The sequence below is a fragment of the Protopterus annectens genome, chromosome 9.part0 (assembly GCF_019279795.1).
Source record: "Protopterus annectens isolate FY-2018-M chromosome 9.part0, PAN1.0, whole genome shotgun sequence".
In the NCBI taxonomy this organism is placed as follows: domain Eukaryota; kingdom Metazoa; phylum Chordata; order Ceratodontiformes; family Protopteridae; genus Protopterus; species Protopterus annectens.
In genome coordinates this window covers 572,939,763-572,955,913 of record NC_056743.1, presented here as the reverse complement: position 1 = coordinate 572,955,913, position 16,151 = coordinate 572,939,763, and the positions used below count along the sequence as shown (strand labels likewise).

The 16,151-nt window shown below is 45.8% G+C and overlaps 1 protein-coding gene across 1 annotated transcript in view; it reads right to left on the bottom strand.

Moving 5' to 3' along the window:
* The window catches only part of LOC122811333 (dihydropyrimidinase-related protein 2-like), a gene marked incomplete in the record, with an annotated part of 957,963 nt that overhangs the window by 447,420 nt on the left and 494,392 nt on the right, over positions 1-16,151 (bottom strand). The window contains 1 exon segment of the mRNA XM_044083105.1: positions 7,754-7,918. Within this exon segment, the coding sequence (XP_043939040.1) occupies positions 7,754-7,918 (165 nt within the window).

Below are 16,151 nucleotides of genomic sequence, written 5' to 3'. Positions count from 1 at the left end.
GGGGCCCCAGTTCTTTGCATTAAGTTCAATCTTTCCCCCCAAAGGGGCAGTCAGTTGAGAAGTGCTTGGAAGTTTTAAAAAGAAGTCAGAGACAGTTTACCATAGGGGGAGTTTCATTACTCCCAGATTTGGAAGTGGAGGCCCCCCCACTGCTTAGTCCTGTGCGTCCCCTGGGACTGAAGCTTGGGTGCTCTGCTGGAGCTGGGTTTGACTGAGAAGGTCTGGAAGAAGCAGGAAAGGACCAATTCTTAGAAGGCCAATGCCTACTAAATTTTGGAGGTTGCACTTGTAAAAAATCTGCATAGATTTAGATTTTTCCTCCATCTTTTTTTAAGCTCTTCTGCCCTGTTGCCAAAAGTACAGTTTTGTACCTACCATAAATGTAGATGTTAGAGTGCTAATACAGCTACAGTAATCACAAATGGGTTTTCTGCCATCAGGCGGGTCCTCGGTCGGCCGAATTCCAAAGTCTAGGTCCGACGTCGGTTGTTGTCGCTTTCTTTCCTGACGTCAGTGAGGCAGGAGTATATAAGACACAGCAGACGCCATTTTCTTCAGTCTTTCTTGTCCCAGATGTCAGGTGCCCCCAAAAGGAAGGCAATACATAAATTATAATTATATACATGAAATGCAATATAATCAAAAAACAGTAGTTACAAGCAAATATACCATATACCATAGAAGGATAACCCAATCAGGTTGTATGAAGAGGGGTTAGGCCCCAGGCCTTTACCAAGAGGGGAAGGAGGAGGAAAACTGTACTGCAGCTGTGCTTTTCGAACATCTACATTTATGGTAGGTACAAAACTGTACTATGTTCATCGTGCATACAGCTGCAGTAATCACAGATGGGTAGAATCCCAAAGCTACGCACAGGGTGGTAGGCACTAGGTGGAACTGGGATGAGTCAGAATGCCCTGCAACACAGCAGTGGCAAAGCCTGCTCTAGTTTTGGAATATAAAGGCAGGTGGTAGTGTTTTGTGAAGGTATGCACAGAACTCCAAGTGGCTGCCTCCAAAATATCTTTGGTAGGAACTCCTCTGAGGAAGGCTGTAGAGTTAGCTGTGGCCCTGGTGGAGTGGGATCTGATGCCTGTAGGGACAGATTTTCCATGATAGGAGTAACAAAACCATATGCAGTGGCCTATCCATTTTGAAATTGTCTGTTTGGTAACTGGCTTCCCTTGAGTTCCTACAGCATAGGACACAAAAAGTTGTTCTGATTTCCTGAAAGGCTTTGTTCTGTCCAAATAATAACGTAGCTGTCTATGGATGTCTAAGGAGTGTAGCAGCCTTTCCCCTTTGTTTTGAGGATTGGGGTAAAAGGTAGGCAAGTGTATGGCTTGATTTAAAGCTACCCTGGATACCACTTTAGGCATAAATGACGGGTTGGTTCGAAGGGAAACCCTGTCCTGATGGAAGATGAGAAAGGGCTGCACAGCCATGAGGGCTTGTAGTTCCGAAACCCTACGAGCTGAAGTAATGGCCAGGAGGAAAGCTGTTTTCCAGGACAAATATTGCAAATTTGTTGAGGCAGCTGGTTCAAAGGGAGGCAATGTTAACTTTTCTAGAATGTAATTAAGATCCCAGGCTGGAATTGGTTGTTTCCTTGGTGGTCTTATATTCTTAGCCCCTCTGAGGAACTGTCTTAAGAGTGGGTGAGAGAATAAGGGTGGATCTGTGTTGAATTCTGCAGAAATGGCTGAGGCATGGATTTTTATGGAGGAAAATGAAAGTCCACTGTTCAGCAGCTCAGCTAGATACTGTAATACCCAAGGCAAATTCAGTTTTCTAAGGTCCTGGCCTTTTTTCTCATTCCAAGAGCAAAACAGTTTCCATTTTGCGGAGTAAGCCTTTCTAGTAGATGGCCTTCTGGCCTCCAAAATGACATCCTGCACCTCTTTGGGGAGTAGAGTCTGTTGTGGTGTTAAGGAATTTTCCATGCAGCGAGATTGAGAGTTTTGTAGCTGTGCTGAGTCAGCAGAAGAGGCATTAGAGGTAGGGACCAGGGAGGAGTATGTGTTAGGCTCCTCAGGAGTGGGTACCAGTGTTGTCTTGGCCAGTCTGGAGCAATCAGTATCATCTTCGGTCTGTCTGCTCTTGCTTTCAAGAGCACCTTGGGCAGAAGAGGCAGAGGTGGAAAAGCGTAAACTGTCCATGCTGTCCAACTAAATGAAAAGGCGTCCACTCTCCAGGCCTTTGGATGAAAAGTCCTTGAACAAAACTTTTCCAACTGATTCCTGTGGGAGGCGAAGAGATCTAGGTCTGGCCTTCCCCACGCTTGGATTACCTTTGTAAACACTTGAGGATGCAACTTCCATTCGTGTGGATCTGTCATATTTCTGCTTAGATTGTCTGCCAGCGTGTTTTCCAAACCTGGCAAGTGCTGTGCTTGAAGTTCGATTTGCCATTCCAGAGCCAAGTTCCAAAGTGTCATGGCTAGTCTGCACAGGGTGTATGAATGTGTTCCTCCTTGTTTGTTTATGTACCACATTACTGTGGTGTTGTCTGTTCTCATCAATAATTGTCCTGGATGCAGGAAGTCCTTGAAAGCTGTAATTGCATTTACCACTGCTAGCATTTCTTTTTGATTGATGTGAAGGTGCTTTTCCTTTCGGGACCATTTGCCCTGAATGCACCTGTCTGTCATGTGCGCCCCCCAGGCGTAATCTGAGGCGTCTGTTGTGATGAATTGAGGCTTGCAGAATGGGAGACCTGTGTTTGTTTGACATGCTTGGGCCCACCATAGAAATTCCTTTTGCAAACATGGAATTATTGGTATTATTGTTTCCAAACTGTGGCTGTGCTGAGACCAAAGGTTTTTTAGGTACCATTGAAGTTTCCTCATATGCAACTTTGCACATGGGATTAAAAGAATGCAAGATGCCATGAAGCCCAGAGCCTGCAGGATTTTCCTTGCAGTAAGCCTGGTACAATTTGCTAGTATTTTGAAGTATTGAGTTAGTTGCCCCTGTTTTTCTGGCGTAAGATAGGCCATCTGGGTGTTTGTGTCCAAGTTGGCACCCAGGAAAGTTATTTTCTGAGATGGTGTTAGCATGGATTTCTCTTTGTTGATTGTGTATCTCAGAGAATGCAGTAACCGTGTTACATAAGCCAGATGTTCCAGAAGTATGTGCTTGCTGTCCGCTTGGATCAGGCAGTCGTCCAAATAAGGGTAAATTTGTATCCCTTGAAGTCTGCAGTAGGCAATTACTGATGCCAGGCATTTCGTGAATACTCTGGGCGCAGTAGATAAGCCAAAGGGCAATGCAGAGAACTGATAGTGTATTGAACCTGCAAGAAATCTGAGGTATCTTCTGCAGCTTTGTCTGCTTGGGACATGCAGGTATGCCTCCTTGAGGTCCAATGTTACCAGCCAAAACTCCTTGCCCAGCATGGGAAGAAGCTGCTGTAATGTGAGCATCTTGAATTTTGGTGCAGTAAGAATGTGTTTAGGATGGATAAGTCCAAAATGGGTCTCCAGTCGGATCCTTTCCTTGGTACCAGAAATAGCCTGGAGTAAAAACCTTGACCTTGCTCGTGAATAGGTACCTCTTGAATAGCTTTCATGTCTATGAGATATGAAATTTGTAGTTGTGCCTCTGCCCTTTGATTGTGTGGCAGGTTTGGCATGCCTCTCATTTTTGGAAGAGTGTGAAAATGAAATCTGTAGCCTCTGTTTATAACGTCCAGGATCCACTTGTCTGTTGTGACAGTATGCCAATTTCTTGTAAATAATGCCAGTTTTCCTCCCAAGGGTGCTGCCAGCTGAGACTTGCTTGGCATGGAAAACAGGAAATCATTGGGTTTGTTTCCTGTATTGTTGTGCACCGTCTTCGCCACCTCTTGGTGCTGGAGTTTGCCATTGCCTGCCTCTATATGATCCTTGTGATCGTCCCCTGCCCCCTGTGTGCCTGTATCTACATCTTTGGGGCTTGTCTGTGGCTGGATAGGACCAGTTTTTAGAAGGCCAATTTCTGCTAAAACGTGGTGGTTGAACCTGTAGAAAAGCTTGGACAGTTTGCATAGATTTGGCTTTTTCTTCCATTTTCCGTAGTATCTCCTCAGCATTAGTACCAAATAACACATCCTTTTGTAAAGGAGCATCTAATAGTTTAGCTTTCACATGATCAGACAAGATTTGTTCCCTAAGCCAAGCATATCTACAAATGACTGATCCTGTAACAGCAGCTCTACTTGAGGTCTCTAGGGCATCATAGCCACATTGTAAGGTGTGTTTACCAACTTGTTCTGCACTATGCATCATATCCTGCAACTCCTTCAAGTCTGGTTGTTCAGGTTGAGACATTTTATTTCTCAATTGTGATAACGGAAACTGCTGATATTTAAGCATATAAAACTGACAATTTAAGGCCCTCATGGCTAGGGTGGCCGAGGTATATACCTTTTTTCCCCACCTTTCTAAGGATCTTGACTCTCTTTCGGAAGGTAGTGGATTCTTAGCAGTAGAGGCCTTCATTCCCTTGGGGCCTTGAGAAATGGTTTCAGGGTCAGCATTATGGTTTTTGTAAAGAAATTGGTGAGAGTTAGGAACTCTGTAGTACCTATCAGGCTTGACTGGGGCAGGAGGCAAGGAATCCGGATTAAGGCAAGCCTCCGAATAAACATCAAGTATGTCCAAGACATGAGGTATCGCCAGAGGTCTGTGTTGAGGTAACAAAAGAAATTCCCCAAGTCTTTTCTTGGAATCAGAAAAGTCTTGGCCTTCCCAATGGAAGTGTTCCCTCAAGGTGTGCAAGGTTTCCCCAAAAGAAAAATCCTCAGGAGGAGATACAGAAGGAATGGACTGCTCTGCATCAGAATCTTCAAAAGGGGAGTAAGAGTGTTCCTCTACATCAGAATGTTCTGAAAAAATGGAGCCCTGATCAGAAGAGGGAGAATCTTCCTCCACTCTGGGTCTCTTGTCTGGAGGGGGTTGGGAACCCCTGATAAGAGTAATTAAATCCCCAGCCATTTTAAGCAACTGCTTTTTAGGCATGGGGCCTGGAGATGGGCCCTGTGCAACAGGCCTCTTGGGATGCCTGGCTGATTTGGACTTGGTAAAGGCCTTAATGGAAAAGGAAGATGAGGGTCTAAAGACACCATGGGTGGAAGTGGACCTGTCCACATTAGGAGGCTCAATGCTCACAGTGGCTTCGGTGGTTGTAGTCTGGGTCGAGGTACCTGCGGTCTCGGTTACAGAAGACACCGGCAAAGAAGTGTCGTCGGTAGTCAGGGACTGCATAGGCGTCTCGCTGAGAACCGGACCATGTGTAGCCGGTTTTGGCATGGTGTCAGTGGGGACCGCGGACCTCACGTGCCAGTCCTTGTCCTTACGTTTTTTGGACAAAACGGTAGTCGGAGTCTCCGACGACATTTTATAATCAAAGGCTGTACCAAAAAAGTGTTGGGCGAACTCCGCCCAACGCTTAATAGTGCGTTTATTGAAAGTAGCGCAAAAGCAACAGCCCGAGACATCGTGGTCTGGGCCTAAACAAGGTATGCAGAGGGAATGGAAATCCTTATGCGGTATTTGCTTCCCACAAGAAATACAATTGTTAACTTTTTCTGACATCGGTCTGAGGCAAGAAAAGTTTCAACGGGTGCCAAGCTTTAATGAAGACTTCAATTTCCAATTTTTCGTAAATTCAGGAGCTGGCCGACCGGCACTTGCGAACTGCTAATGCTTCGGGCACCGCGCGGCAAAAAAGACTGAAGAAAATGGCGTCGGCTGTGTCTTGTATACTCCTGCCTCACTGACGTCAGGAAAGAAAGCGACAACAACCGACGCCGGACCTAGACTTTGGAATTCGGCCGACCGAGGACCCGCCTGACGGCAGAAAACCCATCTGTGATTACTGCAGCTGTATGCACGATGAACATCAGGCGGTCCTGATTTAAGGCAGCATCCAGTAATTTCGCTTTAACATGATCTAGCAAGGATTGCTCCTTAAGCCAAGCATGCCTTCTAAGTACAGACCAAGTTACTGCTGCCCTACAAGATGCCTCTAGTGAATCAAACCCACATTGCAATGTATGTTTACCAACTTGTTGAGCAGAATGCATTAATTCCTGTAAATCCTTATTTTCAGCTCAATCAGGAAACAATTTTCAGTTTAAGCAATCCAATAATATGCAGCTGATACTTAACATATGAAACTGGCAATTCAAGGCCCTAATGGCCAAAGTTGCAGAAGTGTATACCTTCTTACCCTATCTATCCAGCACCCTGTAGTCTCTATCAGACGGGTAGGATTTTTGGCAGTAGTAGTTTTAATGCCCTTGGGTCCCTGTGAAACGGTTTCAGGATCCGCAGAAGGAACTTTGAAAAGGAACTTGAGAGTCAGGAACCCTGTAATATCCATCAGGTTTTCTGGAAGCAGGAGATAGAATAAGGGGCCATGCTAGATTCCGAAAAGGCATCAACAATGTCCAGTACAGGAGGTATAGCTAAAGGCCTGTGCTGGGGCAGGAGTAAGAAATCCTTAAGCCTCTTTTTAGAATCAGAAAAATCCTGACTTTCGCAATGAAAATGCTCCCTGAGAGTATGCAAGGTTTCACCAAAACAGAAATCCTCAGGGGGGGGGGGGGGATAGACTCCTCAGCATCAGAATTCTCAAAGGTAGATAAGGGTAAATCCTGGTCATCAGAGGAAACAGAAAATTCAGAATCCTGGTCAGAAGTATCATAAGCAAACTCGGTCCTAGGTCTCAGAGTGTGAAAGTTGGCATCCCCTGATTAAAGTAATAAAATCTTCAGTCATTATTATCATTCGTTTATTAGGCATAGAAGCCTGACCATGCAGTCTGGGTGTCAGTTTACTAGGCATGGTTCGAGTTTTAGGCCTTAAAGAAGATAGCATTGGTTTAATATGCAAGTCAGTAGGCCTGAATACACCCTCAGAAGCCTGTGCCTGCACAGCGGCTCCCGACCCATCCAAGGTAGAGACATCCACAGGTTCCACAGTTGAAGCATCTCGTGGCATACCATACTCTGAATGGGTCTCAGTAGAGGCCTGCGAATCTGAAGTAGTGGGAATCAGGGGCTGCGAAAGCACCTCACTGAGTACCGGCGAATTGGGCGACCTGTCCGTCTTTATCTTTGTGTTTTTTCGGAATGTCTGTAGTCAAATGGCTTACCGAAGACATATTAGGATAATTGAACAGAGCAACAAAATATTTAGAAGCACAAATATACCAACGACGGATAGCTCGTGGTTTAAATAAGGCACAAAACCGACAGCGAGGTACGTCGTGGTCAGGGCCTGGGGCAAGGAATACAGTACGAATGAAAATCTTTATGAGGTATTTGCTTTCCACAAGAAATGCAATTATTTACTTTTACTGACATTGGATTAGAGCAAGAAAAAAAAAAAGTTTCCCCAACAAGGTACTTAGTTTTTAGTTGAAGACTTTGGTTCTGAAACTCGAAAACGAAAATTTCAGGAGTTGGCCGACCGACACTTGCAAACTGCTTGTGCTTCGGGCATCGCATGGCAAGAAAGACTGATGTTGACGTCAGCTGCATGTTTTATACCCTGATGACCTGACGTCACGGAAGAGACAGAAACCGACGTAGGACCAAAGACAGTTAATCAGGCCGACTGAGGGCTACTGCAAGCAGATAACACAAATGTAATGACTGCAACAGTGAAACACTAAGAACATCAAGAAGTTTTTCCTTTCTAAACTTATCATATGCATTTACATCACTTAACAGTAAGTAATGTGTAAAACAAAGAATAATACATTACCATGATCCTTGACCAATGCTTCGATCTCCTCCTGGACCCCTTTATGCCACTCTGTTATGTCCACATGCAAGGAGTAATCACAGCATGACTTGCTATCTGCCCACTCTCGCCATGTGTCAAAAGCAGTTATCAGGCTTGTGCCAGGTTCTACAATCACGTGGTCAACTAGAAAACACAAATAAAAGCATGTGTAATGTATGCAAAGAATCGCACAGATGTAAATAAAAAGATGCAAATTAGATCAGACAAGGTGAGAAAACCACAGTAATTTGAGTGTAGCAAAGCAGGGAAGGAACTTGCAGTAAATAGAAACCGGATAACCATTTAAAGGCTTGATAACTCAAATGTGTATTTGACCACTACACACACACTTCATTGCAGTTGTACATAGTAGTATGGAGTGGTTTTCAGTGAAAGATTTGGGAATGCAACATACTCAAAATGGGTCCGGATTCAGCACTGAAAGCTTTATTAGGTCCCCTGTTTCACAGACCATATTACCTGACAAATACTGACTGGTCTTTAGTTGGCTTTGGGTTGCTTTAAATAGGAAAAAGTTATGTACTCACTATAACGTTCCATCTGAGTAGTTAAGACTTCATTCTAATGCACATACGGGTCTTTGGATCCGAGCCGGCAAAACTTTTACCAGCATCAGCTCTGAGTTCCAAGCTCCTCCCCTACCTATAATACATCACTTCCTCCTGACTAACCCCAAATCGAGTTTGCTGTCACTAACTAGCAACGTAACCCACAATCCAAACTGGATAAGACCTGAATAGTGAGGGGGATGGAGGGAGGGAAGGTGCAGAAGAATGAAGTTTAACTACTCAGATGGAACGTTATGGCGAGTACATAACTTCTTTATCTGAAGTAGTTAACTTCATTCTTTCTGCACATATGGGACAGAGTCCCCAGCTACTAGTATTCCTGGGAGGCCCTTATGGAAGGATATTTCTTAGCACCGCAGAGCCAAAGGATGCTCACCCGCTAGAAATCAAATCTAATTTATAATGAGAGATAAATGTATGCGAACTGGCCCACGTGGCTGCCGCACAGATATCATCTAAAGGTACTTTTGACCACAAAGCTGCAGAAGTGGCCACTGATCTAGTGGAATGAGCCTTCAGTAAGCCAGGAGGAGATGAGCCTTTGTCCTTGCATACTTGTGCAATACAAAGAGTGATCCACCTTGCTAAGGACACTTTCGAAACTGCTTTGCCCAAACATGGTTTTGAAAACGAGACAGAGTTGATACGACTTTCGGTAAGGTTTAGTCCTATGAAACTAAAAACGAAGCTGTCTATGGACGTCCAATAAATGGAGTCTATATTCGCCTTAAATTCGGAAATTTGGGAAGAAGACTGGCAAATTTATAGATTGGTTAATATTGGCTGATGAGGACACCTTGGGAAGGAAGGAGGGGTTTGTACACAGCGAAACCCTGTCCTTGTGAAAAATCAAATATGGGGGCACTGAGGATAAGGCCAGTAACACGGAAACCCTTTTAGCGGAGGTGATGGCAACCAGGAATGCAGTCTTCCAAGACAAGAATTTCACAGGGACTGAACAGGCAGGTTCAAAAGGTGGAGAGATCAATGCTTGAAGGAATAAAGTCAGATCCCAGGGAGGAACTGTCTCTAACTGGAGGTCACAAGAGAAAGGTGCCCTTCAGGAATGCTTTACACAATTTGGCAGAGGCCAGAGCAACCTTATTTTCGCCTACATGGAAATTAGAGATGGCAGCCAGTTGAACCTTGATGGTGGAAGAACTTGCGCCTGATTGAAACAGACCAGCCAAAAAATCTAAAACTACTGGAATGGGGGCTGTAAAAGGGTTCTGATTGCACTGAGAGGCCCAAATGGAAAAACGTCCCCACTTGCTACTGTCGAGTTTCCTAGTGGAGGCTTTGAGAGATGCTACCAGAATGTTCTTAACAGGGGATGAAAGTCCGGGAGTCCTGATGATCATGAGAACTGGAGCAGCCACGCAGTCTGCTTGAGACTGTCCAGGTTGGGCAGGGGCAAGCCAGACAGATGAGCAAGTAGATCCGGGCATGGATCTAGAGTCCATGGAGGAGCCAAAAGGTGAGACCATAGGAAGGGAAACCACACTTGGCGAGGCCAGAAGGGAGCTATGAGAATGACTTTGCACTGCAACTGGCAAGCTTTCTGAAGGAACTTCGGTATCAGAGGTAATGCGGGATAAGCATAAAAGTAACCTGGGAGGCCAAGCATGGACTACAGCATCCCTTGGGACATCCCCTGGAGGGGGGGGGATCAGTGCAAACAAGTTGCTGCACTTGGTGTTGGAAGGAGATGTGAAGAGGTCACAGCAAGTTTGACCCCATACGAGGAAGATTCTCTTTGCCACCGATGGATTTAGAGACCACTTGTAAGGCAGAAGGATTGCCAGGCTTATAGACTGTCAGCTAAAATGTTGGAGCATCCCGGGATATGTGTTGCTATCAGAAACCGGTTGATGGATATGGCCCACTCCCAAACTCTCATGGCCTTGCGACAAAGAGGGTAGAATCGGGTCCCTCCCTGCTTGTTGATATACCAGACTACTGACGTCTGATTGAATGGCCACGGTCCCTGGAGGTAGGACAGGTTGGAAGGCTTTCAACGCTAAAAGCACTGCCCTCATCTCCATGACACTGATGTGTAGCTTGGTCTCTAGTAGGGAGCACGTGCCTTGGATTGTTCTTTCCAGGAAGTGCCCCCTGCCCCACCTGAGCTGGGAGGCTTCCATGGTCACCGTGGCTTGGGCCGGTGGGGCTAGAAAGCTGCACCCCGCAAGTATGTCGGATGACTGAAGCCACCACTGGAGTGACATTCTGCATGTCCAGTTGATTCGGAAAGTCATCGGGAGGTCTAGCCAGGACAATTGAACTGCTAGATTCCACTGAAGGGTTCTCATATGAAAACGTCCAAGAGGGAGAAGGAAATGGAGGCTGCCATCGAACCCAAAGCCCTGAGAACATCGCCTGCTGTGAATACAGAGTGGTCTGAGATAAATGACACGTGGAGTCTGAGATTTTCTATCCTTTACGGGGTGAGAAAGATTTTGACTCAATAGTATCCAATCGTGCCCCGAGGAAGTCTATGACCTGAACCGGAGCCAGGTGGGACTTGAGGTTGATCGTGATGCCTAAAGTAGTGTAGGGCCCGGCACCAAGAGACATTTGGTGGATGCAGCGAAGAGCCAGTCGTCTAGGTAGGGGAATACCTGAAGGCCCTGAAGTATCACGTGAGCCGCTACGACTGCAATTACCTTGGTGAACACCCTGGGGGCTGTGGTGAGACCAAAGGGTAGGGCTCTGAATTGAAAGTGACCGGCCCCTAGCCAGAAACGCAGAAACCTCCTGGAGCTTCTGTGGACCTTGATATGATAGTAAGCATCCTGGAGGTCTAATGAGCACATCCAGTCGCATTCTCTTAGAAACGGTAGAATGGACTGCAGAGTGACCATCCGGAATTTTTGTTTCTCTACCAACAGGTTGAGGATAGACAGGTCCAGTATGGGCCTGAGTTCCCCAGTCTTCTTTGGCACTAAAATGAACCTGGAGTAGATGCTTGATCCGGACTGGCCGGGGGGGACTGGTTCAATGACTCATTTTTGTAACAGTTTCGAAACCTGTAAAGCTGCGGCCTCCCTGTGATCGGGTGGAACCATCTGGGAGGCGTGCTGAAGTTATGGGAGAGGATATGAAAGGGATAGAATAGCCTCTGGATATGATGTTTAACACCCAGCGGTCTGCAGTAATGGACTCCCATGCCGCTGGATGTAAGGAGAATCTTCCCCCGACTGCCTCCAGAGTAGAGCAGTCGGGCAACCCCTCAGGGTTGCTGTGCGGGCCTGTCGGAAAAGGGTTCCCAAGACCCAAAGTTTCTGGGACTGCGTCAGTCTTGTCCCCCTCTGCCTCTGGGGGACGAATAGTCCTGAGTGTCCCAGAAAGACTGATTTCCGGAACCACATCTTTTGCCCCTTTTGGTTCCTGGAATAGGATCTCTGGAGGTTAGAGAAGCGGATTCCGACAGCGGACAAAGTCTTTCTGTCCTTCTCACACTGGCTGAGCGAGTCACATACTGTCTTCCCAAAGAGGGATGATCCATCAAAAGGGGCGTTAAGACGCCACAAAGGGGTCCGCAAATTGACACAGTCTGATCCAGGCGTGTCGCCTCAAGGCAATGCCTGTACCAGCAGCTCTAGCGGCTCCCTCCGTAGCATGGGAGAGGAGACGCATAGATGTGTGTATCACCGATTTCAGTGTAGTCATCTTCGCAATAAATGACTGCTTGTCCTGCTGTGACAGACTCTAGGGACAACTCACTTAGTTCTGTTACAAGATGACGCTGCAGTCGAGTAACATGTGCCAAGTAATTCAGCACACGGATAGAAAAAGTTGTTGACTAGTACATACACTTCCCGAAAAGATCCACTGACCTGGACTCCTTGTCTGATGGATGGACTGAGGAACTCTTCTGTGCCAGTTCCTTTGTGGCAGCTGCAACCACCAAAGCATCAACAGGGGCTCCTTTGGACCATGCCTGCCTATCTGACGGCGGGGAAAGAATCTTGTCCAGACTTTTGGGTATTAGGCTCCACGGTGTCAGGATCCTTCCATGCCCTAGTGGTGATGAGGTCCACCAAAGGGTCAGCTGGTGGGGAAACCCAGGAAGTAGATGGGCCCACGCCAAAGGCCTCCAGAAACACGGACTCATCCGCAGATGTTTTGGGGGCTGACCAACCTCCTCTTTGGCGGAGGATCTCCATAATGTCTCCGAAACAGACGTCCTCGGGAGGTGATCTGGGGGAACCCTCTCCTTCATCTAAGTCCGAATCAGTGGTAATGGACTCAGGGGAGTCCCAAGTGCCTTCTTTTACACTTGCGTTTATGAGGTTCCTCTCCAGTGGGACTTTCTGAAGAGGACTCAAGCCTCTGGGGGTTCCCTGAGGGAAACAACCTGGGGCTGCTTTGGCACGGACTGTCCCTAAGACAAGGTGAGGGGAGCAGAATCCAAAAACAGAGAGGTCTGGGTAGGATCAGAGTAGGTGAGCTGTGGTCTCAACCCTTGGGAGAGAACCCTTTCCACTACCCCGAATGCAGATTGAGAGCCCAATTCCGTAACCCGTAAGGATGAGGCCCATCCGGGTCCGAAGCAGGGATCGGAGCCGAAGGCAGGGTAGTCTGGGCACCAAGGATGGGATCCGAAAGAGAATGACCTCGACCCTCGGGTCGACTCCCTGACCATGGCCCTGAGAGTCTCCTGTATCCGAAATCGGATCAGAGGAACTCAAGGTGACGGTCAGCGTCAAGGAAATGAGAACAGTCGGCGCCGAACCTACAGCTCCAAAGGGCCTCGGATCAGAGAACCTCGAAGCGTTGGGTCGATCGGGGAAGGAGAGATTGGGTGAAACAGAGTTGTAGAAGGACCTTCTCCGATGGGAGAGGGACCTGGTAAGACCCCCTTCTGAATCTGATTCTGGATGAACCTCAACAGCCTGTCCATGCCAAGGTCGGAGACGCTCAGAGTCAAGCTTGAAGAAGCGACCGAAGTGGGTCTTCGCTGGATCTGAGGGGAGTGCCTCGGTTTAGAGTGCTCCATCGGCTCCGGCGAGAAACGGGGAGAGCGGAGCCAAGAACAGGACCTGGGGACTTTAGAAGAGGGGCTGGAGAAAGACTCCCTGTTGGGGGATCTTTTTCCGGGCCTGTCCCTCTCTTTACGGTGCTTCTCCCTCTCTTTTTCCTACCTTTCTGGGACGAATCTGAGGCCGCAGGATGAGCGGGAGGTTGAGTCCCTGCCTGCAAGAAGTCACTGGCTGGAGCGGAGAGCGAGAGAGACTCTAGGGCAGAAGCTGGCAGCAGACCCTTGGCCACGAGCTTAGCCAGACGGTCTTTCAAGGCCCTGGTGTTAAAACCCATACAAATGTCGCAGGAGGCTGACAAATGGAAGACCCCTAAACAAAGAACACACCAGTGTGGCCATCGGCTGGTGAGAGCTTGTGACCACACTGTGCATTTTTTTAAAAAGAACCTTAGGCTGTTCAGCCATAAGGGCAGAACAGTAACTAGACCCTAAGGCACACCCACCTAGGCGGGAACTAAAACTACCAGCAAGCTACAAAGAAAATTTTTTTTTTTTTTTTTTAACACGACGACCACGTGTGAAGAGAGGAGGAAAAGGGGGACAGGTATACACACCAACTGTACTAAAAAGAAAAAAAAAAAGAGAAACCTTACCACCTTCACTTAGAGCTCAGAGACCACGATGCTAACTCTTAAAGCGGCAAACAAGAAATGAGGTTAGTCAGGAGGAAGTGATGTATTATAGGTAGGGGAGGAGCTTGGAGCACAGAGCTGATGCTTGTAAAAGTTTTTCCGGCTCTGATCCGAATCGGATCCGAATACCCATATGTGCAGAAAGAATGAAGTTAACTACTTCAGATCATACAGTTTCATTAAAACTTGTGAACCTTTTGGAACGCTTATGGATAGCAATCAACAGAAAAATTCTTTCTACAAAACACATGAAGACACCGCAAATTATGTCAGACTTTATTCACAATGCTTTCAAGGTGGTGGCCTGTTTAATCCTTTTTATTCACCTACAATGTCTAATCCAACACACTACAAACAATGCCTTTCAAGCACCTTTTCCCCCACGACACCAACAGCTCTTGAATAAACTTTACAAATTAATTTAAAGTAGAAAAGTGCCAATAAATATTCTTCAAAATAACCCTTCTGGAAAGTTCACTGGCCCTATATCAAATGCTCACAACTCTGAAGCCAGAGTCTTGATAAAACAGTGCCCCAAACAAAACGGTCTCTGAATATTCAGGTAGAAAGTTTAACCTTATTCACCCAGGTTGGCAGGGCTTATATTTCATTGTTCTGCCTTCCCCTCAGAAAGTAAGCTCACCCAAGTCCTATGATAAAAACATTCATGTTGCATCTTAACACAGGAGCATAGCAGCCACTTCTACAAAGGAAAACATTATGTTCTTAAGACGCATCTACATCCTTAACAGATGTATACACTTGCCACAACCATCCCGCTTAGCTTCAAAATCTAGTATCAGACAGGTGATTTATGCACCAGGTAGGTTACCAATATTACCAAGCTAACCTGCTAAGTCCAGACATATACTAGCCGCCCTAGTTTTATGGTCCAATCTGACAGATAAACAAAGCCCAGATAGCTAACATTTCAAACTCATAAGTAAGCAGATGATCCTACTGCACTCATCAGTTAAACAGGTCTGCAGGTAGTTACTAGGCTGGCAGTATAGTTCATAGGCACTAGACAGGCAGCATAGCCCAATTTCCAAGTGCATTGTCTAAGTGACTTGCTGAGATTTACAAAGTAGGCAAATGGATGCCGATGGCAATTCCCAAAATACAGGAAGCAGGTCGTAGTCATAACTATCTACAGTACCAGAATTAAGAAACCACACTGAATAACCCCTCGGGTCTTGGCAAGCAAACAGTTCAAATGAAAAGCTGAAATTTAGAGCGTTAAATTTAAATATAACCTGTTTGTTCCACAATCCACAACAGATTTAGACGTTGGTTTAAATAAAACGTATTTATTCCAAAATTCAGTTTAGCGCTTTCACTCATACAATTGAGCTTCTTCAGAACTAATCAACATTTTAAAACAAAGCAGCTTAAAAGCACTTTTTGGCGCCAAAAATTCAAATACTTTAAAGGCACACAACTCCATTAAAACAGCTGGAACAAACAGGTTATATTTAAATTTAACGCTCTAAATTTCAGCTTTTCATTTGAACTGTTTGCTTGCCAAGACCCAAGGGGTTATTCAGTGTGGTTTCTTAATTCTGGAGTAATACAACACGCTGATATCTTGGTTTTGGAAGTTACAGTACCAGAAATGTAAATTAATCTAGCTGATATCCTTAAAGTTAGCACTACACTAGTAAGACACAGGATGGGAAAGCAAGCATACATAAATTTATTCTCCAGAGTATTCACTGCTATCATATGTTCTCTTCAGGAGCTTTGTTTCAATTTAAATATTCTCATTTTTAAAACCATGCTTATGAATGGATGCAATAAGCCAAGCATAAGGCAAAGCATAGCAACTAACCGATGAGAAGTTGACTTTATTCAGGTCTTTGTTTTTTTATTTTTTTGTTTTTTTTTTTTTTTTTTTTAAACAAAGATCTCAAATCTCTTGCTAAATTATAAAGAAATCAGAGATCAGAAAATGGCTCATAACTTCTACCAATGTTTCTGAGTGACTTTTAATAGCGGAGGTCTACAGGAACTGCAGATCAGCACATGAACTCTGGTGGCAGGCAATGATGTATACCATTGCCCAGAAAGTTCTTCCATTTCTGAAGTGCCTAGAGAAGGCTTTCCATTCC